Below are 25,564 nucleotides of genomic sequence, written 5' to 3' on the forward strand. Positions count from 1 at the left end.
ATCTCCGCGGCGCTCTCTCTCTCTCCCTTTGGTTTTAACCCCTTCCGCACTCCGAAGGGCTGGAGCGCTGCTTCAACCAGCAACCCGCCAAAGGGAGAGAGGGGCGGAGGGAGGAGAGACGGGAATGGGCGGGGCAAAGAGGCAGCGCTCGCCCCCGCCCCTTCCCGGCTTCTCGGCGCGCGCCTCCGAACAGCGGCGGCATTGCTAGGGGGCGGGGCGGTGGGCGTGGCCCGCTCACGGGCCGATCGGCCCTGGCGCTGGAGGAGGCGGGGCTGCTGAGGGAAGGAGTCGTTGGAGGCGGCGGCGGCGGCGGCCCGTGTGGAGGGCGGGCGAGTGGCGGCGGCGAGGCCTCGCCATGGTTTTCCTCAAGCTGCGCGAGCAGGTGGGTTCCTCCGAGGCGGCCCCGCCCCTGCTTTCAACCGTTTCTTGGGAGGCACGTCTGGCGGGGGGGGGGGAAGGTGAGGGTGACAGGCGCGGGGGGAGAAGGAGGCACTATGGCGGCAGCGGGAAAGGGGCGGGTGGGATTGTCGCGTCCCCTCGCCCTGCTGAATGGCCTTCAGGCGTGGCGGCGGGTGTGTGTGTGGGGGGGGGGGGGACGCTGGCGGGAGGGCGGCCCCGTCTCTCTCTCGCCCTGGTGTGCTTGTGCGTGAGGCAGCGCGCCCGCCAGGGAAACGGCGGGGAGCGTTGGCCGCTCTTGCTCTTCTCCCTCCTCCTCCCTGCGCCTCACCTCCTGGCACCTCTGGAAGCTCCTCCTCTTCTCCCAGGTTACGCCGTGTGGTTCAGGCCTAACAGGTGGCAGGCAGCCCTCGCCCCCCGCGTCCCTCCCCCTGCGGCGCGCGCCTCTGCTCCAGGCCGGCCCCGACCCGCGCTTCTGGGCTCACGCCCCCTTTCCTTACACTGCAGCCCTAAGCAGAATTATTCCGGTCGTTAGCCCATTGAAACAGTGGGCCTTTAGAGTGCAGTAACTCCGCATAGGATCGCGCCGTGCGTGCCACTGCCTCGTCCTTCCTTCCTGTCTCCCTGCGTAGGTGCGAGGTGATCCCCTGGCACCTCGTGTACTTCACTTAGTGGGGGCTGCGCAATGTGGTCATAAAGCGGTGCCCTTTTTGCCATACCCGGCAGCGGCCCCAGGCTCAGTCCCTCTCCACCTCTTTGGACAGAACAGGCACTCCGCTGCAGTCTCTATTCACGTTGACATAGACTCTCTTTATATTTCTCTAGCACGGTGTTTATATATGTGTATCTGTGTATCTAAGGGGCTCAAATAACAGACTGGCATGCGGCTGCTTTATATAAAATGATGCTCATCTTTTAACTCTTTTGAGCTTGATGCCTTTTTCAAGTATCATTACTCTAGTAGAACAGACTTTAATTGTGTTAGTTGCGCTGTCCATCAGACAGCTCAGGATGGCGGGATTTTACCTAGGCCTTCCTTAGTTTATTGTCCTGGCAGCCCTGTCAAATATATATAACTGGAAGATAGTGATCAGTTCATTGAGTGTGAGCTTTGTGGCTTATTACGGATTTGAATCCAACTCTTCAACCTTCCCAGTTCAACATGAGCAACCACACTGGCCCTCTGGTTATCCAACAGAGTCTGTATCAGCTTTTGTAGTTTCTTTGTGTAGAATGACTGTAATATTTTGGACTCACAAAGGGCATGAAGGAGGGAATCATCAATTTTTTATGGCATTTAAAGAGTTTAACTGTGCTCTGCCATCTAAAATATTCATTTAGTTTTATAAAGTGTGTTCTAAAAAGGTACTTTGCTAGTGGGAAATATTGCTCCCCTCCCCCTATCTATATATTAATTCAGATACTTGTTTAGATATGTTGACAACATTTCTGAGCTAATCAACTGACACAATCATGCGTTTATAGCATCTCTCTCTTAACACTTTCTGGCCATGACATGTTAAATGCTGCATTGCTGATTCAAAGTTGTTACAATCATTTGGACTTGTTGTCTCTTCTCTATCAGAGAGAATCTTGCTCTTACTTTTTTTTTGCTTGCTGATGATGGCATATAGCAATGATGTTGATCTATGCTTCTCTCCAGTTTCTTACCTTGTTGTTTGCAAAGCTTTGCCATTGTTGTACAAAGGCATAAAATCATAAGATGAAGAAACCTCATGCCATGTTACTTGCATCTCAGCATTAGCCTATACTCGCATCATCTAAAATTGATCATTGTTTGGTATTATTATTATAATAACAGCACTGAAAATACATAGATTTGGCAGAGGAAGTAGTTCCACTGTGGTGATCTGCTCATATGGAAGAGACTTTTCCGGATAGAATTAGTTTACATTGCAGTCATACGCATGTTAATTCAGAAATAATCCCATTTTATTCAGTGGTGCTTACTCCCAGGTAAGTGTTTTTAGGATTGCAACATTAGTCCCTAGAATTTTAAAAAGACTGGATGTCACTGCTTGTTTGCATACCAGTGACACTTGAAAACAACTTACTTCTGTAGAGAATAACTTTAAAATTGGTGATTTACTGAATAAAAGGGAAATCTTATTCAGAATAAATCTTTACATTTCTTTGTAAACAACTTTGTATAAAATTACATACTACTGTTGCTATTGTGATTTCTTACTAGGATGTCTACTGTCAGATTATGAATTGCAGCTTTATAAAAGAGCATCATATAAACACGGTATGCCATTCCTCCATATAAAGAATGAAACTGGCATGTTTATTCATTACATGTGATTGAACACATGGGTTTCATACTTCTTACCACAGAACTGTTTTTAAATATCTTGAGAAACAGTCCTGAGTTGTTTTTGATTTCTCATTAAGTAGACTTTTCCCAGTACTGAATGGTAAAAGGCTGTATCTGCTGTAGATCAGTTTTTATTAGGTTTTTTGTTTTGGCTTTTTTTCCTGAGCCCTAATGCTTTTTTTAAAAGGAGAATTATGGCACTTCTTTTGATTTACAGAATTTTTTCTTTGGTGCAAGCTCTGGACTGGGTTTTCACCCCCCTTATTTCCCTGCACACAGGTTGGTTGAACTGCAGCTGTCAAATCCCACATCCTTTTCTCCCTCTTTCTTTCCCTTCAGTTTTCCTTTTTTTAAGGAAAAAACTGTGTTGTGTGTACATACAAAGTATGAAGTATTTTGGCAAAGTCTCATAAACACAAGCTATGAAGGATGATATTTTGTATATTGATCTCTGTTTTTTTGTTTTGTGGTCAAAATTTTTCTTAAAAACATTTTTTCAAAAAGATTTGTCCCATTTTTATGTCCATTTCCCCCTCAAATTATTATCCAAATTAAAATTAAACTGTAGAAAGATATATGCTTTGTAACATACATATGCCTTGTCTATTTCTTAGCTTTCGTTTCTCATTTGATTCTAACTATGGCATTTACAGGGCATGTGTGATTCTCTGGTGTAATCACTCAATCGTTCCTGATAGGCTCAGTATGAACATATGGATTGTCCAACCACAAAACTCAGTCTGTGAGTGGTAAAAATGTGAAATATCTCAACTGGAACAGCATAACCTCCTCTAATATTCAAACATTATAACATTATATGTGCAAAAAAGGCGATGCCTATATTGCTGAAAATGCTGATGTTGTCAACATCCTTTGGAAAGCCCATATCAAGAATGGGGCATTTTTTTAAGTGCAGGAAACATAACCAAACACAACTTCAGTTTGACTCCCTCAGGTATGAAATTACAGAAACCCAAACCCAGATCAGATCCTCGCGGACCAAATACCCCTCACTGTGAGTAAAGCATGTGGAAAAGTCCAGTATTTTATTTACTATTCTTAAATATGAGTCTGGAAAATGTGGTGGCTTTTCAATCCCAGGTATTTCTATACAAGGCTGTTTAATTAGATTCTTTTCAACTTAAACTTTGGGGCATGGGACACATTAGTTGCCTTAATGATTTATGTCAATGGGGTGATTGTGCCCCTTTGGTTCTTCTGCATCTTTTAATACTACTGATGATATACTTCTGGATCACTTAATAGGTATAGGTTTTGGTGGTAGTGTTAATAATAGTAACTGTGCTTGTACACCACTCTTCTAGACAGGTTAGTGTCTTACTCAAGAGTGGTGAACATGGTCAGTGATGTTATTATCTCCACAATACAGCTGGGGGGCTGGCGCTGAGAGGACTGGCTGACTCAGGGCCACCTACTGAGCTCATGGCATTAGTGGGTTTCAAACCATCACAGTGCTGATTTACAGCCTAACCACTGTGCTACAGTGTTGAGTTGGTTCTTATCCTCCCTGAAAGGCAGTTATTTTCTGTCCTTTAGCCATCATTTTTCTGGATTCCTGGAGGTTCCATCTGGTCCCCCATATTGTTTAGTATCTACATGCAACTGCTGGGAGAGATCATATGGAGTTTTGGAGTGAACCACGATCATGTCCAGATGATACTCCTTCCACCTAATTCTAGATAGGTGATAGAAGCGGTTAATTAGTGCCTGAAGGTGGTGAAGGACAAGATGAGGAAAAACTGAGTTAATCTAAACAAAAGGGATAATGTAATATCGATCTGTGAATACGTGTGCAACCTGTTCTGGATGTGGTTGTACTTCCCCTGAAATAGCTGGTTTGCAGTCTGGGGCTAGACTTTCTCTTCCCTGTCCATGGAGTCCTTGGACAGCCTGGTGGCAGAGGGGACTAGTAGTGTTCTTTATTACCTTAGACTGGTTTTCTGCCACAGACCTGGCCACTATCTCATATTCCCTTATAAAATCAATATTGGGATTACTATAATGTTCTGTACTTTTTAAGAGGGGCTGGAAGCTTCAACCTGTCAGGTGCTCAGGATCACCTGTCATATTCAGTACCCCCTGCAGCTGGAGCCAGGCAGCCGAAGCTGATGCTGTTGGGGTGATTCTGTTATTTGAACCCAGGGTGGGAAACTGAGAACAGGAGGTGTTTGTTCCTGTTGTAATCTCTCCTTGACTTTGAGAAGTCCATGAATCACACAGTCTGTTTTCCTACTTGCAAGAGTTAGAGGACTGTTAGGAGAAAGGGGGGTGGGATTAGACGTAGCCTTGGGGAACCTGATACTTGTCTATAGCTGCCAGTCCTAGCAAGGATGACATAAGTATATGATACTGGCATCTTATCAATAAAGAACTTTTACTCCTGAAGTAAAATCTCTTGAGAGGTGCCTGGCATCCTTACACAATCAGGCCCAAATGCTAACTGGAGCTTGCTAGAATGATTATGAAACCAATTCTGTATCGACTACATTAGTTTCCAGTTTATCAATACAAAGGGATGATGTTGAACTTTAAAGATTGTTGTCTGGGCCCTTTATCATCCCTGTGGGTCAAAATGCTTACCAGTAGGAAGGCACAGACTCCCAAGGTTTAATTGATATGCATTAAATGGCATATAACATTCTGTAAAAGCAATGGTATACAAATACAATAAATGAAGAGAGGCAAGGAAATGGAAGAACATTCTAATAGGTTGTTCCTTACCTTTCTTCATCCTGATGAGTAAATGGGAAGATAGATTACTGGTCTTTCCCACTGGTTAATAAAGGACCCAGATTAAGAAAGTCCTAAATGCTTTGTCTCCAAAGTACTTGAAGGGCCTCTTCCATATATACATTTCCATGGTCTAAGATCATCAGAGGGTACATTGTTGCATCAACCAATGTTGTCCGAGGTACATTTTATTGGACCACACAAAGACCTTCTTTGTGGCTGCTCCTCAACTTGAGAATTGCTTTCTCCAAAAGCAGCATTTGGGCACCCTCACTGCAGGCCTTCTGGCATTAAAGACTTAATTTCAGAGGGCTTATTAATTGACATTTTATCCTCAATCCACACATTTATAATTTATTCAGTAGTAATTATGTTTTGGTTAATGTGAAGATGTGTTTGGAAGTGTGGAAGCCAGTGTCTTCTAAAAGCATAGCATTTTTTTCTTGATTGTATCTGAAGAAGGGAGCTCTGACTCTTGAACTCTTACGCTCTGAAAATGTTGTTGGTGCCTAAAGTGCCCCTGGACTGAAATCCTGCTGTTCTACAGCAGACCAACACATTTTCTTTTTTCTTGGTTGGTTTCATGTTCCATTATAATCTCTTCTACAGTCCTATGCAGAGTTACTCCATTTTAAGACCACTGATCTCAGTAGGCTTAGATTAGAGCAACTCTGCACAAGGTTGTACTGTTAGTATGAGAGAAGGGAAACATCTATTTCAGGTTTGTCAAACTGAAATGGGCTATAAAATGAAATTCCCAACTCAGCAAATAACCAGAAGGGACATTTATAACTTCATATATGTTTACCTTTTTGTGTCCTGGTAACCCAAGAGAAATACATAAGCTAGTGATTCAAATCACAAGCATTCTCTAATCTTTATACCTTACCTCTATAATAAAATCGTACTAACCTATGCTGTGAGAAATGAGTTCATATAGCACATTGCTCATCCTCATACTATTGCCAACAATAGAAGTCTACAGGAACTGGCTGAATAGTTCAAATCAATATGTGAAACTCAACCTAGACCTCTCTTCTTCGTCCTCACTATTTCTTGTCAGTGTTTAAAGAGAGGATTCTGTAGTGACAACTGTTAGAATTCTTCTAAAATTCAGAACTATCAATTCTACAGTGTGATAGTCTAAATCAAGGCTCCCTAGCCTAGTATCTAACCATAAATATCTAACTGGTACGTATTTAAACTGACAAGAAAAATGGACTCTCCAAAACTTAGAAAGAAGGTTCTACTTAGAAATTATTTTCACTTGTGTGTGTTTCTAAACTTTGGACACAGTGGTGAATTTCTACTCTGTACCCTAGGCTAATTGTCAGACATATATGTCATAGCCAATGTTTACCTGAACAGTTAATTTAACAACATGCATTAGGTCCTTTACACTTTTGAACTTGGATTGTTTGCAGTGAGAAAAGTCAAAATGGGTATACTGAAACAAATTATATTAAAAAGATGTAAGACCATTGTTCCTGAAGTACTGGTTTAAATCTTTAAGATCTATTCTTGTTCTTCCTAATAGAATATCTGCTCAGCATTGGTGGGCAAATGTCTCAAGGCAACCAAAGCCCCAAATTGCTTTGATATTATATATCCCTGTTTTCTTCTGCATTGTAATGCTGTTTAGGAAAACAGCTTCAAAAGTGCATTCTTGCTTTTTCTACTAATTACTACTTTCCAACTGTTGCAAGCCAATATATGTGCATTAATACATAATTTTGATTTAACTGTAGAATTTAAGATAATGGCAAAACTGGATTTAATGGAAATAGGATGTAGGTTTTTTGAATGTCCAAAATTTCCCAACTCTTCTGTTTGAAAAATTGAAAAAAAAGTCATAATGAAAAAGCCGTCTTTTCCAGTCTTTGCATCTCTAGTCTTAAAAGTTAGTCTTAGAAGTGATAAAACCATCCTAATGGTACAATCCTGATCAGAATTATACTCTCTTGAGTCCACTGACTTCAATGGACTTAGAAGAGTTTAACTTTGTAAAGGATTGTGCTTCAAGTTCTATAGTATAAAATCTTGAAAGGGTCAGTGCTTTAGCTTTAATGATTAACAGTATTAAAATTATTTAGATTTATTTACAAAGTCTTTAGAGATAAGCTTAAATAATCTGTAGCTGTAGTTATAAATGAAACTGTTTCTTTACAACAATTACAAATATCACGGAGAAGCCAAAATAATTTGATCCTTAAATCAGCGAAGGACCCTTCATAGTTGAGTTCATATGGGCCAATTTCTTTATTCAATACTGATTGTAAAATCTGGTAGTCTGTAATTGCTTAGAGCCTGAATAAGATCAAAAGGTTTTACTTTGAAAACACGTCAGTGAATGTTAAGATGGTGCTGAACATAAAGCGCTGTAAACGAGATGGTGGTGACTGTTCCCAGTGATGAAAAGGCTTTTGACAGGATGGAACAGCAGCGTCAGCACTACTAGAGGCCTTTTATCTTGGGGTATATTGAAAAATGGTAATACACTCATGTATGACCACCCATCAGCAAGAGTGATTGTTAATGGTGATGTTTCCAAAAAGTTCTTTTTTATAGGGAAATTTGTCAGATTTTTGTTTTAGCAATAGAACCCTTGATGATTGCTGTTTGGAACAATAACAAATCCATGAAGTTACTTTTGGAAATCAAATATCAAAACATGTTTATGTAGAAAATGTTGCTTTTACTGTTACTGTTTTTACTATTACAGTATGTTTTGTTTTTGTATTTTTAGGCATTTGATGTGTTCTATGTGTTTTAATGGCTTTTAAAATGTGATTTTGTTAGCATATTTTAATTTATTAGTCACTATGGTGGTCCTTATGAGAGCAGAAAAAGCATAACATTTACAGAATAAATAAAATGTTTGGACTTGTGTTCACTGAGGTGGTGAGTTCCTTGTTCTCGTCACTAGTTCAAGGTGGATTACAAATAAGATCAGACCAGACAGATATAAAACAAAATAACAAAAGATAAAGCCAAAGCAGGACTGAGATAATCTAAATCAGGGCCCCCTAGCCTTTTGGAGCCTCTGGGCACCTTTGGAATTCTGACATGGGGTGGTTAGTGCAACCACAAAATGGCTGCCATAGGAGGTACAGCCTCACATATAGAGGAAACCCAACTGCATGGGATAAGAGGGGTAATTTAAAAATATGCTGGGAAAGAAGAGTTAGAGAGAATAAAACCAACACTGGTGGCAGCTGTTGCTGAAACATTATTTTAATCTACACTGCCAATTGAATATCCAATGTCTAATTAGACTCCCTCCTGGGCAGAAGGTCCACCTGGCCACCCTTTTTGTAAAACACTTGGTGGGTGCCAGGAAAGGTGTTGGTGGGCACCATGTTGGGGACCACTGGTGTAAATAAAAGCTAAACTGTAACATAAACATAACAGGTTAATAACAGTTTCAATAATTTCCAATAAGACCTCCTTTGCATAGCTAACCAATGTTACCAGTTTGTACATTAAAGACTAATCCAGTGGTATGATTGTCGCCAAAGATTATGTTCATCTAGTTAGGATCCTTTTCAGTTGTAGAAACATGTTTGGTGCATTGTGTGATAATTGCGATTCCAGCCTCTGGGGGCTGGCAGTGCTGGTTTGAATATCCACATATGCAAGTTGGGGGCTGATATGGGAGGCTGATTCAAATATTCCTACAGCTATGGGGAGCCCTAATTATGTGCAAGTGATTTTTTTTTGGTGACAGCTACATCTCTGCAGGTACAACTGAACTGACTGTTAGTGAACACTAGCAGTGGTAAACGCTGTTTTCTAGTTTACATTAACTAGTGTTGTGTTTTTGTTAGCACAAATTATTCATGAGATTATTGCTACATGGTAGCAGTCAGGTGGAGTATTGATAAAGTTGTTAACTCCCATTTAACACCATTCATCCCAATGCTTTGGTAATAATTGTGTTGATAGTATGATTAGAAGTCAGAAATGCAGGGGTCAGAGGAACCTGAGAAGAGTGACTGTATGCCTGAAATGACAGCAACTGATGAATAGTTTTTTCTGAAAGGGAAGCCTTGGGATTTGTTGGTGCCTGGGAAATTAGCAATAAGATGACTTCTGGAATGGCTGAAGTTTTCTATTGCTAGAGGCCATCAGACACAATGGATTTTTCTACTGCTGTCTCATCCAGACATTATATTACTGACCCAAGAGTGACAGTTTAGAGAAACTTCAAAGGGAGATTACAGAACTAGAGCTGCTGTAGCACAGTGGTTAAGTGGTTCGGCTGCGAATCAGCACTCTGCTAGTTCATCTCCCATTATTGCCATGATCTCTTCAGGTAGCCTTGGGTAAGCCACTCTTCTCAGCCCCAGCTCAGCTCTATTGTGGAGATAATTCATTTCATTTAAGAATACCTTTATTGGCATAACAATGTGAATATGCACAGTCAGCAGGAAGACAAGACCACCATTACCTGAACATTTAAACCAATCTTCTCCTCTTGGATGCGCGACAGAGGAATTTAGCCACAGACTCAGTAGCCTCATGGTTTTGGGTGAATAATAGGAGGAAAATCTTACTGACATCAGATTGTCCTTCATGATTTTGCAGAAGAGGTTCTAAATACATGGCACGGATATCACAATAAAATAGACAATACAGAAGAATGTGTTCAGTACTTTCTACCTCCCTCAGACCACAGGCACAAAGCCTAGTGGAGTATGGGATTGTGGAGATAATAACAACATTGACTTTGTCCATTGCTCCGAGTCTGGCACTAATCTGTCCAGCACACTGTTAATGTTATTATTATAAAAAATTTGTGTCCCTATTCAGCCCTGGAGGTCCATTGTCCTGAACCTGTTAATAAGAACAACAACTCTGCTTATATACCACTCTTCTAGACAGATTAGTCTAGAAGAGAGAGAGAGAACAGATTAATCTAGCACTCTTCTAGACAGATACAGTCTAGCAGAGACTGTAATGTCCCTTTGAAGTTCGTCTAAACTATTGAACTAGCAGAGTGCTGATTTGCAGTCCAACCACTTACCTGCTATGCTACAGCAGCTCTCTATTCTATTATAAATGTCAATTGTCTGCATTTCCAACTCTTACATTTTTGCATTGTACCTTTGCATCCTTACTACAACTGGCCCTTCTTTGTAACACTTCTCCCACCTTCTGACCTGGATATAAGGGCTGAGGGATCTTAATTCTCATTTGTATCTGACAAACTGAGCTTTAGCTCATGAAAGTTTACATATATCCTGGAAATTTTTGCTTGGTCTTTAAGGTGCTACCGAACTCGGATTTTGTTCTGTTGCTGCAGATTAATGCAGCTATTCAACCGAAACAAACTCTACTCCTGTGAGTTTCCCATGTATTACATCTCTGGGTTCCATTAACTAGGCTCCTCTGGATGTGGCAGCTTGTGTTGTCAGAATATCTTGATTCAGATATCTAAGTTGCTTTCTGGCAGTGAGGGAACTTTCTGAATTTTATTCTTGCTAGGTTAAGTAGTAAAAGTCATGCATTTATTCCAAGAACTTTTGATATCACCAAGACCAGGTCACTGGCATCTTACCTTTTAGTAATCCAGCGTAAATTAGGAAATGTTTGTGACTAGAGTGAGATTCTTTTATCACTGTATGGGTAATAGTAGTTTTAGTATTCCCATCTTTCTTTCTTTCTTTCTTTCTTTGTTAACGGAGGATCAGGCTTAAGGCTATGGCCAAAAGAGCTGTACCAGGAAAGGTGAAGGTAAAGGATATCACCATGGTGGTCCCGATGAAATGAAAAGTCTTTGGTCTTTTCTTTACTGAAAAAGGACAGAGTTCCTTATTACTTTTTAAAGTGCAGTGATATGATTTTTGGCACTAATATGCTTTGGTGATGGTTTAAATTCCTATGGGTGATATGTTGAGGTTCATTTTGCACGAGCTTCAGTGCAGTGAAGATAAGCATGTAGCATTATAGCCTGTAATTGTTCTGAGCCAGAATTCCTCCCCATTCCTTATTTTCCTGTGGAGATGGGTAGATAGCTCCCCCCCCAACCCTTTCTCCCTTTTTTGTCCTCTTTTGGCACCTGAGACAGTGTCTCAGATACATCCTGGGGAATGTAGTATATGGGATGCTTGACATAAAGATAACAGGCACGCTTGTGGATGTGTTTCCCAGGATGCACCTTGAAACCTCAGATGACATTGTACATCTTAAGAGAGAGAGAGTTAAGAGCCTCACTGCATAGTTGCACTGGCTGCAGCAGCAACATCTGCAAAGTAATAGGAGATTTGGAGGCTCATAGGTAGGCCCTGAAATTATAAATAGCTGGAGTACTCCTGGGGACACTATTCATTCATTCACTATTCATTGTAATTTTCCAGGTTCTTTCTGATTCAAGCAGTTTAGTGATAGGTTGGGACACTCTTTGCTTTGGACAATATTGTATCATTGTTAATTTAAATTGTATTTAGTTATATTTGACAGTAAGAAATTACCAACAGTCTATTAATTGTATGTAGTAGATGCATTTTGTTTGGTGTAACCCTTGAGGGGGTAGGAATTTTAAATAGTATTTTAAAACCAGCCTTTGATCCAATTAGGGGAAATGACATAGTGGCTTAAAAGTATACTGAAAAAGATACAAAAGAAATGGCTGAGTACTGAATTAAGTTATGATAACAAATTACTTTTGCTGCATTTCATGTTAAGTGTGGCTTTTGACAATGAATAAATCATATACAGCTAAAACCAAATGTATCAGCTAATCTGATTCATGAAGTGTTGCTTGAAAGAGATACGAGCAGAACTTTATTTACAAAATTTATACCCCATGTTTTTGCTCTCATAAAGGCCACCAAGGCAGCTAACAAATTAACTACATACAAAGTAAAACCACATCTTAAAAACAATTAAATAGTTTGGTCTTTTTGCTGCCTTTTCACCTCATTTTGTCTGTACATAATGTAAGCTAGTTTTGTCGATCTTCTGTGCCTCCTCACATGGGACTGTGCAGGCGCATTCTTCACCGCTTTTTTGAGCTCCAAAGGGGCCGTTGCTCACGAGCCTATAGCAGCCGTTTCCCGCCCAAATGGTCACGTGCCCTAACGGCGAGCAACGGCCCCTTCCCTCAGTTCTCTTCTTGCCGCCACTAGAAGAAGGACGTCCGCTTCTTAACGCCGTGCTTGATAGCAAACTGACTGAAATCTGGCTCTGGACTTGGATTGTTTGTGGTTTACAAATCTTTGCCTACCAATTTGGACTCTGTCTTCAACCTTGGTGTGTATTGACTTTGCCCATTTGACGACGCGTTTTCTCTGCCCCTTAGGATGACTTCAAAGGCCCTCTTTAAGCACTGTACGCAGTGTAATACGAAGATGACTTATACTGATGGTCATGATTTATGTTTGTTCTGCCTTGGAGAGGGGCACAATGTGCCTGCTTGCAAGATCTGCCAGAAGTTTCCTCGAAGGCTAGACAGGAGAGAGCCCAGCATTTGAGAGCTTCCTTGTGGCAGAGGGTGTTAGATGGTGGAAAAGTGCCTCAACCACCTTTGGCAAAAGAGTCAGCACCTCTGCCAGTCCAGAAAGTGGCTCGTGCAAGTTCAACTGACGACCATTCTAGAGCAGGTTCAGCGGTGTCGACGAAATCGACTCTGAGATCAGATCCAGTGGGGAGGTAGACTCCGAGATCGGATCTGACTGGTCGGAAATCTAGCTCGAAGAGGTCATTGGATCTGAGAGCGGCTTCAGAGCCTCCACCAAAAAAGCCAAAGAAGTCAAAGCATCGTTCAGCGTCGAGTTCTAAACACCACTCTCGTTCCTCACGGTCTGAATCTAATGATGATGTGGTGGTTTCTCCACGTACGCCTTCTCATCTGAATTCACCCGATCAATCCCTCTTGGAGGGTGAATTGCTGGGTCCGAGTGTGGTTCCCCCTGCTAAACCGCCAGGTGATACTACGTCTGGAACCGAGATCGTTCAGTCGCCTCCTACGGATCCGGACTCGGGAGACCCATCCGCACATCGGATCCGAGGTCGGTCTTCGAGGTGTACATTGCCGGCCCTGTCCCATCGAGGCAGGTATGATTCAACGGATAAGGAGGCTACGGAACCGAGACAGTCTCTCGCTATACAGCACCATCATGCTTGCTGTATCCCGGCTCCATACCACTGTTAATGGAAGGGAGCACTTTCAGACTATGAACGGCTGGATCCGAGACCGTCGACATTGAGGGGGCAAGGGTGGTTGCCACCATCTTTTCCAGAGGATATTTTATCATCCCCTGCTTCTGACATTGAGGAAGTTGAGATGGAGCATCTGGAGTTTGGATCGGAGTTGTTGTCGGATCCGTCCCCGGATGACAATGTGGGCCCAGGTGCAGGCTCCCCCTTCGAAGACCTACGCTTATATGCAGAGCAAATGGCACGTATGGCGAAAGCGTTGGAATTAGATATGTCCTTTGCTACACCTAAGACAAAGGACAAACTACTCTGCCGCATTTACAGGGACTCACCAGCTTTAGTTGGCTTCCCAATGTTAGAGGGCATTGAAGAGATAATGGAGAAGGTTTGGAAGGTGCCTGCTGAACTACCTGCTACATCAAAATGAATAGAGCAAATGTATAAAATCAAGCAAGGTACATAGTAGGCGTTGATAAAGCATCCACCTCCTTCATCTCTGGTGGCAGAGGAGATTCAACACTGCAAGTCTGGTTCTCTTTCAGCTCCTCCGGATAAGGAGGGAAGGAAACTGGATGGTTTGGACAGGTGTCAGTATTCTGTCGCTGCGTTGCATCTTCGGATTGCCATTATCAAACTATCATGGCAGGATATCAACTTTATCTGTGGGAAAAATTGTCTTCTTATATCTCTGATATTCCAGAAGACAAGAAGGCTGTAGTGTTGCTTTTGCAGATGGAGGCTATCTGCCTTTCTAAGCAGCAAATGAATGCAGGGAGCCATGCTGCGGATACTTCTGCTCGGGGCATGACTGGAGCAGTACTTATGAGAAGACACTCCTGGCTGCGTTCTACGGCCCTACCCGTGGAGACTAGAACCAAAATAGAGAACCTGCCATTTGAAGGAGACCTCCTCTTCTCAAGTACCACGGATGACACACTGAAGAAGGAGAATAGGCAGACAGCCAGGTCCTTGGGAGTTACTTCGGCTGACAAGTCTAGCTATAAACACAGATACTCTGCAAGGTACAACCTGTACCAGTATTACGGGAGATATCAGCAACGTCCCTATTACCAACCACTTCCACCGTCTCAACGGCATTACAGTGCTTCGCAGCAGTCGGGAAGGCGCAAACAATACAAACCTCGACCATTGACCACTCCAAGTCACCAGAAAGACCCTCAGGGTTCTGCAAGGCAGTTCTGAGGAGTTGCAGCGAACTCTGCCCTGAACTTTTCTGACAGATTGATACCTTTCCTGTCAGAATGGGAGTCAATAACAACTGATTCTTGGGTCTTAATTATTGTTAATAAAGGTTATGGGTTGGAGTTCGCTGAGTTGCCTGTTTGTATTACACCACAGATGGCTGTAAATAATACTCTGGTGGAAGTGGAGGCTGAGATTGTCTCCCTGTTAGCTAAGGTTGCCATTGAAGAGGTGTTATATGATGAGGTTGAGAGAGTTTTTTTCTCTCGGTTCTTTCTTGATCTCTGTCTTACAGAGGAATCGTTTCCAGACAGTGCGGAATATTCAATGTTTATTGGGGCATATGGCATCCACAACTTCAGTCATGCCATTTGCTAGGCTTCAGATGCGTGCACTCCAGAATTGGTTTGTTCGCAAATATAATCCATCTATACATTCCCCTTATTTAAGGTTATCTGTGCCTAGGAGGGTAGTTAGACCGCTTACTTGGTGGCTTCAGGATGACAATTTGTTTAGAGGGAACTGGTTTGGATATATGCATCCAGACATTACTGTAACTACTGATGCATCACTTCAGGGCTGGGGTGCTCACTGTGGAACATCGTTTGTTCAAGGCATATGGTTGGGAGGAGAGCAACGATTACATATCAGTGTATTAGAATTAAGAGCAATATGTTTTGCACTTGTGTCCTTTGCAGCTCTCCTTCGAAATCGTCATGTGTTGGTGCAGACAGACAACATGACTGCAATGTATTATGTAAATCAACAAGGTGGTACTGCATCTCTGACTCTCTGCAAAGAAGCAATGCTTGTCTGGCGATGGGCGATCCTGAATGGTGTAACAATCAAGGCTATACACATAGCAGGAACCAGCAATGCTTGAGCAGATGTGCTCAGCAGGGTACTAGTGTTGGACCACGAGTGGGCACTAAACGAAAAGTACATTGGTCCAATTTTTCAGATGTGGGGTACGCCAGAGATGGATATGTTTGCCACGGCGAAAAATGCCAAGGCTCGGATGTTTTGTTCGAGGGCAGGGAGTGACCCCTGGACTATTGGGGATGCTTTCCAGTTTGTATGTACCCACAGGTTACATTATATGTTCCCTCCAGTTCCGTTAGTTGCGAGAGTTTTGGGCAAATAGATGTCCGGGGATGAGCCTCCCCTCCCTCCTCACCGCCACCCCCCCGGCCCCACAGGCCCCGAAACTCACCCAGCCGGGGCAGGCGCGGCGGCGAACGAGCGTGGCAGTCAGCTCGGCGGCTGGGCGGGAGGCCGTTGCTGCGCCGCGGAGGAGGCCGCGGCAGCGACGACCCGGGCAGGAGGGAGCGCCCTGGAGGAGGCGAACCGGCGGGCCGGACGACCGGCGGGGCAGGCGCCACCGGGGCAGACGGCCCCAACGCAGCGGCGGCCGCAGCAGAGGCGAGGCGATTCCCCTGCGGTCCATGCAGGCGGCCGGCATCGCTAGAGCACTGATGCGGTTCTTTGCCCACGTGGGGTTGCCCCGGGAAATCCTCACCGACTGCGGGACACCCTTCACGGCCTCCTTGACGCGTCAGCTTTGCTCAACCCTAGGCATTCGCCAGATCTTTACGTCCATCTATCACCCGCAGACAGACGGCTTGGTGGAACGCCTCAACCAGACCATCAAAGCCATGTTGCGGAAGCTGGCGCGGGACAAGCCGAACCAGTGGGACGTCCTGGTCAATCCCCTCCTCTTTGCCCTACGGGAGACCCCTCAGGCATCCACCGGCTATGCCCCCTTCGAGCTGTTGTACGGCCGGCGGCCACGAGGTATCCTGGGGGTGGTCGAAGAGCAATGGGCAACCCCCCGAGACGACCCCGCAACAGCGGCTCTGGACTACGTGCGGGAGCTGAGGGAGCGCCTCCAGCTCGCCCGGGAGACGGCTCAACGCAACCTGGCTGAGGCCCAGGAGGCCCAGAAGGAGCGTTATGACCGGGGAGCCCAGCTACGCACCTTCCAGGAGGGTGACAAGGTCCTGGTCAACCGGCGAGTCTTTGGCCCGCAACAAGTCGGGGACCCCTGGAGGGGCCCCTTCACAGTCACCCGGGTGCTGGGGCCTCTGACGTATCTGGTCCAGTGGGGACCCTCGCGGCGACAAGCCAAGAGGCTGCACGTCAATGACATCAAGGCGTTGCAGGAGCGGGAGCCGCAGACGTGTCAACTCGCCACCGACCCCCTGGAACCCGCCGACGGAAACCTGCCCTGGACCCCCCGGGGGGCCCCCCAGAGGCCCCCACGCTAGACCCGGCGCTCCTCCCAGAGCAACGTGAGCAGGTGGAACAGTTGCTGAGGGACTTCCCCCACAGCTTCTCGCGGACCCCGGGGTGCACCACGACTGTGACCCACGCCATACCTACCCTGCCGGGACGGGTGGTACAGGCACCCTGGCGGCCTGTGCCTCGGAAGCAGTGGGATGAAGTGGACCGTGAGGTAGCTGACATGCTCCAGCTGGGGGTTATCGAGCCCTCACGCAGCCTATGGAGAAGCCCTGTGGTGCTCGTGCCGAAGCCCGACGGGTCCGTCCGCTTCTGCATTGACTTCCGGGAAGTCAACCGCATCGCGCAGTTTGATGCCTACCCCATGCCGCGAGCGGAAACCCTCATCGATCAACTGGGAACCGCCCGGTATCTAACGGCCCTTGATCTGACAAAGGGCTATTGGCAAGTGCCCATGGCGGAGGGTGACAAGGAGAAGACGGCCTTCGCCACGCCCCAGGGGCTGTTCCAATTTCGCATGATGCCCTTCGGGCTACACGGGGCGGCTGCCACCTTCCAGCGGCTGGTGGACACGGCATTAGCCCAGTGCCAGGGATTTACCGTCGCCTACATTGACGACATTCTCGTCTTCAGCCCCGACTGGCCCTCCCACGTGCAGCACCTCCGCCAGGTCCTGCAAGCTCTGGATGCCGCCGGCCTGCGGGCAAACCCGCAGAAGAGCCGGGTGGGCTTCCAAGAGGTCAAATACCTGGGGTTCATAGTCGGCCGACGCGTACTGAGACCGGTCCCCGAGAAAGTGGCTACGCTGGAGGACTGTCCCCGTCCGACCACCAAGAAGCAGCTCCGACGCTTCCTGGGATTGGTCGGATATTACAGCAAGTTGATCCCGAACTTCGCATCACGGGCCAGCCCCCTGACACCTCCTCCGGAAAGGACTGCCTGCCAAGCTCACCTGGACGGCGCCGGCCGACGAGGCCTTCCGGATGCTCCGGATGGCCCTGTCCAGTGCCCCAGTCCTCCACAATCCCAACTTCAACGAGCCTTTCGTCGTCCATACCAATGCCTCTGACACTGGGCTCGGAGCCGTGCTCTCCCAGGAAATCGACGGGGTGATAAGAGAAATGAGTGAAATGAGTGAAATTTTACAATTTCAAATTAATAAGAACCCAGAACTCCTGCTACTGAACTTGGGAATGGAGGGAATTCCAGCCCAATACAGGACGTTGATATTTTATATGACAGCAGCAGCTAGACTTTTGTATGCGCAAAAATGGAAAGTACAAGAAGTGCCAACTATTGAAGATTGGATTTACAAATTGCTGTATATGGCTGAAATGGATAAGATGACAAGAAAACTGAGAGATCTGGACTCAGGGCAGTTCAACACAGACTGGGAGAAGCTGAAACAATACCTGGAGAAGAAATGGGAGGTGGGAGGAAAACTGTGGCAGTTTGAGAACTACTGAAGCATTGAAGTAGAGGGGGGAGACTTTACCGGGGGGAGAAGAGATAAATGCGAATTAATAAGCAGTCAGATTAATAGATTGATATATATTGATATATATATATAGATATATATAGGTTAACAAATAGAACATAGAGAAAATAATTAATTATAAGGACTAAATATAAGGATTGATTAACTAACAATATTTTCTTTCTTTCTGGTAAGTTTTGTACCAAACTGAATGTCTGAAGATATAGATGGGTCAAATTGATTGACTACGTGATGAGAGATATATAGAATTATTATAAAAAGATAGAATGAGTAATATATAGAGAATAAGTCAAATTGTTTGACATAAACGAATGTATGATCTATATGGTTTATGATATATAGAAATATTTGAAATTGAAAAATGGGATAAATTGTTTATCTAAGATGGAAACAAAGACTTACAGTTTGGGCATACAATGTTAAATAGTTAAAGATGTACTGCTTAGAATAATGGAGAATATATATTTGTTTCAGATAGAGGAAGCTAATAAAAGTAAGGGAAAGGGGACAAAGGGTTGGAAAGCTGTTGGAAGTCAACAAAAAGGGGGGGAAAGGGAGGGGGTTAGAGATGAAAAAATTGGGGAAAATTGAATGTAAATGTAAAAATAATGGATTCTAACCCAATAAAAATTTTTCAAAAAAAAAAAAAAAGGAAATCGACGGGGTGGAGCGGCCAGTCCTCTTCCTAAGTCGCAAATTGCAGAAGGCCGAGCGGCAGTACGCCACGGTGGAGAAGGAGGCCTTGGCCTTCAAGTGGGCGGTGGGGGCCCTCCAGTATTACCTCACCAATAACCCCTTCACCCTAGTTATGGACCACGCCCCCCTCTTGTGGATGGCGCGGATGAAGGACCACAACGCCCGCATACTTAGATGGTATATGTCGCTCTTACCTTTCAGTTTTGTGACGAGGCACCGGCCAGGGCACCTGCACCAGAACGCCGACTTCCTGTCACGAATGCACGAGGAAGACCAACCAGCATCTGGGAGCGAAAGGGGGAGGGCGTGTCGGGGGATGAGCCTCCCCTCCCTCCTCGCCGCCGCCCCCCCGGCCCCACAGGCCCCGAAACTCACCCGGCCGGGGCAGGCGCGGCGGCGAACGAGCGCGGCAGCGGCAGTCGGCTCGGCGGCCGGGCGGGAGGCCATTGCTGCGCCGCAGAGGAGGCCGCGGCAGCGACGACCCGGGCAGGAGGGAGCGCCCCGGGGAGGCGAACCGGCGGGCCGGACGACCGTCGGGGCAGGCGCCACCGGGTCAGACGGCCCCAATGCGGCGGCGGCCGTGGCAGAGGCAAGGCGGCGCAGCCGCAAGGCCCACGCTTGCGAGGCCCAGCCCCGCCCGGTGCCGCGAGGCAGGGAGGGGGTGGGAGCCGGGCCCGGCGGTGGCAGGCGATAGGCCAGCCCGCCCGCCGACCAGGGGAACGGGGGAATGGCGCCCAATGGCAGCCGGGAGGCGGGAGGAGGGAACGCCGGGCCTCCCACCCAGGAAAGGCTGAAGCCAGGTGTTGCTACCAGCATTGGGGCGGATAATGGGCCTCCCCTGGGGCGCTGGCAATTGGGGAGCGGGGCGGGGCTGCCCCTAGCGAGGGAGGGGATAAAAGGGGTCAAAGGCTTCCTGGCCGGGGAGGAGAAACAGGGAGACTGTCCTGAGGGAAGGACCATTCCTGGGCCCAGAGGCTGTGCTTGCCTGCTGCCATACACGGCTTAACAGCCCTGGGGCCATCTGAGGCCAATCTGAAGGGAAGCTGAGACCCCTGGAGCCAGCATACAGGCCGCTTGCCCGGCCTAGGTAGCAATGGGACCCCCCTGGACCCGCCGGCTGCACAGACCGCACTCCCGCCACGGTGGACCCGACGGACGCAGCGCCCCCTGCTGACGGAGAAACTCACAATAGAGAAAGACAATACTAATTGCATACTAGTGGCACCATTTTGGTTGGGGCAGGTATGATTTCCAAACCTGTTGCAGCTGTCCAAACGGACATACGTGCATTTACCTCCTCGACCGGACCTTCTTTTGAACGGGAATCTGTTTCATCACGAACCCAAGAGATTACACCTAACTGTTTGGCGGATTCTACCCTGCCTATAGATTTTTCTGAACAGGTGCAGGAAGTGTTGTTAAATGCGAGGAAACCTTCCACAAGGCGGTCTTATGATGCTAAGTGGCTTCGGTTTAGAACATGGGCAACAACAAATAGGGTAGTGCCTTCAAAATGCCCACTGGGCTTGATCTTTGATTATCTGTGTGAATTAAAGAACCAACGGTTAATGGTTGCCTCATTGAAAGTGCATTTAGTGGCTATTTCTGCATTTCACGAGCGGCTTGAAGGCCATACGGTGTTTTCCCATTTCAGATCCTGCCAATTTTTGAAAGGGATGTTTAACCTGTACCCTCCTGTATCGCCACCGGTACCTCAGTGGTCGTTATCTCTTGTATTAGCAAGGTTGATGTTACCACCATTTGAGCCGTTGGCTACATGTCCATTAAACTTATTGTCATATAAGGTGGCGTTTTTGGTGACAGTGACTTCGGCCAGGAGAGTGAGTGAGCCGCTGTTAGGGCTGACTCTCCCTTTCTAAAATTTCAATCTAATAAGGTTGTTTTATGGCCATGCCTTCAATTTTTGCCAAACGTAGTGACTGCTTTTCACCTGTCACAGGATATCTCTTTACCAGTTTTCTTTCCGAACTCTGTCTCCAAGGGGGAGAAAGCACTTCACACTTTAGATCTTAAACAGGCTCTAGCTTTTTATTTAGATAGGACAAGGGGTTTCCATGATAGTCCACACCTCTTTATTTGTTTTGGAGACAAAGACAAAGGGAGAAAAGCGTCTTCACAGATGATATCTCACTGGATTGTGTTGGCAGTTGTGAAAGCATATACATTGGCGGGGGTGCAATGTCCTTTACTTATTAAGGCTCATTCGACTAGGTCACAAGCAGCCTCATCTGCTTTACTCAGGGGTGTTCCAATAGCTACCATTTGCAAAGCCGCAACATGGTCTTCTGCTGAAACATTTGTGAAACATTATGCTGTAGATGTGAATGCGACTCAGGATGTGGCAGTGGCTAGAGCTGTTCTTCAATCCTTATTTTCCTAAAAAAAAAAAAAGAAATGGTTTAACAGATAAGACGTAGCATGTTGCTCTTTTTGAATTTTTACTGTTAACTGTTTACAGGTTGATTTCATTACCTCTGTTACAGGTTGATTTCATTACTTCTGTTATGGATTACCATTGTGTTGGAAGTTGTATTTAATAAAATTGGATTGGAGTTTCACCCCACCTCCTCAGTGATTTTAACTTGGTACTCTCCCATGTGTGGAGGCACAGAAGAACGACGATGAAAAACAGGTTGTACATACCTGTAACTATTATTCATTGAGTTCTTCTGTGCTGACACACATCCCTCCCTCCTGCCCTGCTGTGAACTGCATTAGTAACTCTCATGAGGGGTTCCGGTGGCATAGGAGAACTGATGGAAGGGGCCGTTGCTTGCCGTTAGGGCACGTGACCGTTTGGGCGGGAAACGGCTGCTATAGGCTCGTGAGCAACGGCCCCTTTGGAGCTCAGAAAAGTGGTGAAGAATGTTCCGGCGGCTGGCCTGTGCCTACGTAGTCCCATGTGTGTCAGCACAGAAGAACTCGATGAACAATAGTTACAGGTATGTACAACCTGTTTTTACAGATATTTTATTAGTCTTTAATTATTGTACATTACTAATACATGTCTCTTGGCACAAAAAGTGCTATGCTTGCCCATAGATTGAGATTACATAGTCAGCAGAGATAACTTGGTTCTAATTCATGTTAGGTGATTGTGTGACTGTGGGTTGTACATCAAATAATGAGGGAAATAGTAGATATGTGGATATAGAACTTGAAAATCTGTGCTGTACTACATGTCATTGCATATCATTTTGAGATCTGCCCTGTTAGTAGCTATAGTTCTGGATTTGTTTGATGCAAAATAGTGTCTGTCATGTAAGTAGTCATTGCATGGGATAAAATTAGTTGTCTGTAGTGATCACTAAACTGTTTGTTCAGAATAATAGTTTGCAGGTGATTTCATCTTGCGTAAATGTTGCTGTTGCTTTCAGTAATTTTTTTAAAATCAGCTTTATTCAGATTCTGACTTATAGCATTCTACGTACTGGTGAAATATTTTTCTAAAATCATATATATGTTCAGTTATATTCCTACCAGATATGTGCCCAATCATGATTGTTTTATGTATTGCATAATAGCAGTGTTAATTATTTTAGGCATTTATGTCATGCTCATTAAAACGATCACTTAGTTGTCAGTCGCTGGATGAGCCTCTACTCCAAGCCATCACATTTTATTGGCTTTGTCTGAGAACTCCTATCACTAGGCCTGCTAGTAAACTGTTTTCAGAGATTTTGTTTTATTTTGGTGAGCTGTTCTAAAGCATGATGGCTCTGCAAGCCATGTAGGCGAATAATTCCAACCCCATGTATTCTGCATTGTACTGAAAGTATTGGTGGGGCAAACTTGTAGATCTGGTGAATCCATTTTAACAGTTTGTTCAAGTCAGAAGCCTTTTTTCTGATTAACTCAACCGTTATAAATTACAACAATGCAAATTAATCATATGTTTTTTGAGCACAAATTTATCCCAATCCAGCAAATGCATGCATTGTGAAAAATTGTTTCTGCATGTGGATCTGGTCCCTAGAGGGCATACAAAATTACTAAATAGAGAACAAAAAAATGCACCAGGAAATGTGATGATAAATCACTTAATCTCTTCTGCTTCTAGTTCTCTGTTCAATAAATGTCCTGTACCAGAATATTAATACTTTATTAATAGTGCTTGTCTAGGTGGATGATATCTGCAGAAAATTTGTGTAACTATTTCCAAAGTCTTCCTCTATGTATTGGGGTTAATTATCCTGTATCCTGCGATACAGGATAAAAATAAGGGAATAATTTCATGTCAGATAATTAAGTTAATAATATTAATATTAATAATAATTAAATTAAAATTCTTACTGCAAGTTCTTCTGACAATGTACCATGGATAGGTATAAAAATGCTTACAGGAAATAATAAATACTTGTAGTGGTATTGTCGTTTTTACTGTGAAATTTGAGACGCTAGCACCTGAAAACAACTTCCATATATATTTGCAGAAGCCCTTGAATTAAAAAGTGCTGTAAAGCACTACTGCTGTATGCAGTGGTTCTCAAATCTTTTGCAGTGGAACTCCCCTAAAGTCACTGTATTTTTCAGGACCCACTTACAAAGCTATTCCGTGATACTTTCCCCCTCCACAACATAAAAGCAAAGGTCTAATCTTGGAATGAATATTGAACAAGTTTTTTTTTTCTTGTTTTAGAAATACATAGTATTAATGAGCAACAAACTGTATTTCATGGCCATTTTGCACCATATGAGTAATCAAGCCCAAACTACGGTTTGTTTTCCTCCCTCTTTTCCTTATGACTTGTGAGCAGGAGCGGCGCAAGGGTTTGCGGTGCTCGCGGCCAGCCGGCCGGGTGCCCCCTGCGTGATGATGTCACACATTATGTCATCACAGGAGTGCGCGCGCGCGCGCGCGCATGCCACCACCGGCCCAATCGCTGTGGTGGGCGGCCTCCGAGCTCTCCCGCTTGGTTGCCTGCGCTGCCGCAGATGCCTGCCTGCGGCGGCTGTGCCCAGCCGGGGGCTTGTGCTGGTGGCGGTTGCGCAGGGCGGGAGGGATAGGAGGCTGCTGCTTTGTGGTGCATGCTCCCGCCCCCCGCACCTCCTCCGGTGCTCCCTCAGGCACCCCGCTCCTGAGGCCACTGCCTACCTGGCCTCAATGGGTGCACCGGCCCTGCTTGTGAGAGAGTTCCAAGGCACTGCCCTTCACTGTGTGTGTACGCATCTGTGTGTACACATCTGAGTGTATGTACATGTGTGGTGAAAGTGTCTATATCTTTTAATTTTCTTTTATGCTTGCAATATAAGAGTATATAAAGTCATCCAAAATTGATGGAACTAAGTTATTTTTGGGGTTTATTAACAAATTCTGAGAAATCTCATGAAATGCGATTCAACTTCAGCAGTGATTTATTCATATAAGAATCTTTCCAAATCACTCTTATACAGATGAACCTATTCTTAATGTATGTTCTAAGTAAAAAAAAAATCCTTTATGAAATACAAATAATGATGTGTTTTTAAGGTAACTTGCTGTATTCCATAGTAGCAACTCCTATCAGTGATCTCTAGATGCTGCACACTGTTGTTGCTTTTAGTAATATTAAGCTATAAAAGATAGAAACAACTCAAAGAAGTGACATTAATTTCTTATATTGGTCATTACTGTGGAATGAAACCTGGTAGATTAATAGTCCTTCTGGCCCAAGTTTCTTGGATCAAGATAATCTGAAAGTCTAAAAAATAATATCTAAATCCAGGGTTGATCAGCCTATTACTCCAATCTGCAATGTACCAAGATAAAATCTTTATTTCAGGACTTAGCAGCGGTCATTTGGATGGAGCCATAAGGTTATAAGGGATAGTATTAAAGTATATTCCCCACATCCCCACCCCCATTTTACTAAAGTGGTATGTCAAGCTTTGGATGGTTTTGTTGTCGTAGTTCTTACGTTGTTTTATTTTTTAGAAAGCTTTACTGTTCGAATTAATTGTTTTGTAATCCACCTGCTCTTTGAATTTTTTAAAAAGTATTTTGTAATCCACCTGGAGGCTTAGTGAGAAAGGCGGAGTATAAGTGAAGTTAATAAATAATAAATAACATAAGCCTGATCATGGTTGGAAACAGTATGCTAAACTAGATAGAGCCTTGGTCTGATTTTAATATGTTTTTAGAATGCTGACCAGTGCCTAGAGTTCTCTTGTTTGATGTATATAAAAACTTCTGAAATTGATAAAATCTCCAGAAAGCTTGCAACTGCTTTGTGCTATTATTTCCATTCGAGTAATATACATTAACACACACACACACCCAG

The 25,564-nt window shown here is 44.8% G+C and overlaps 1 protein-coding gene across 1 annotated transcript in view; it reads left to right on the top strand.

Moving 5' to 3' along the window:
- The first annotated feature begins 290 nt into the window (after positions 1-290).
- The window catches only part of ANKRD28 (ankyrin repeat domain 28), a 152,780-nt gene continuing 127,506 nt past the window's right edge, over positions 291-25,564 (top strand). Inside the window, exon 1 of the mRNA XM_054991232.1 lies at positions 291-382. Within this exon, the coding sequence (XP_054847207.1) occupies positions 356-382 (27 nt within the window). The 5' untranslated portion in view covers positions 291-355. The remainder of the gene's footprint in view (positions 383-25,564) is intronic.

The sequence above is a fragment of the Eublepharis macularius genome, chromosome 11 (assembly GCF_028583425.1).
Source record: "Eublepharis macularius isolate TG4126 chromosome 11, MPM_Emac_v1.0, whole genome shotgun sequence".
NCBI lineage: Eukaryota > Metazoa > Chordata > Lepidosauria > Squamata > Eublepharidae > Eublepharis > Eublepharis macularius.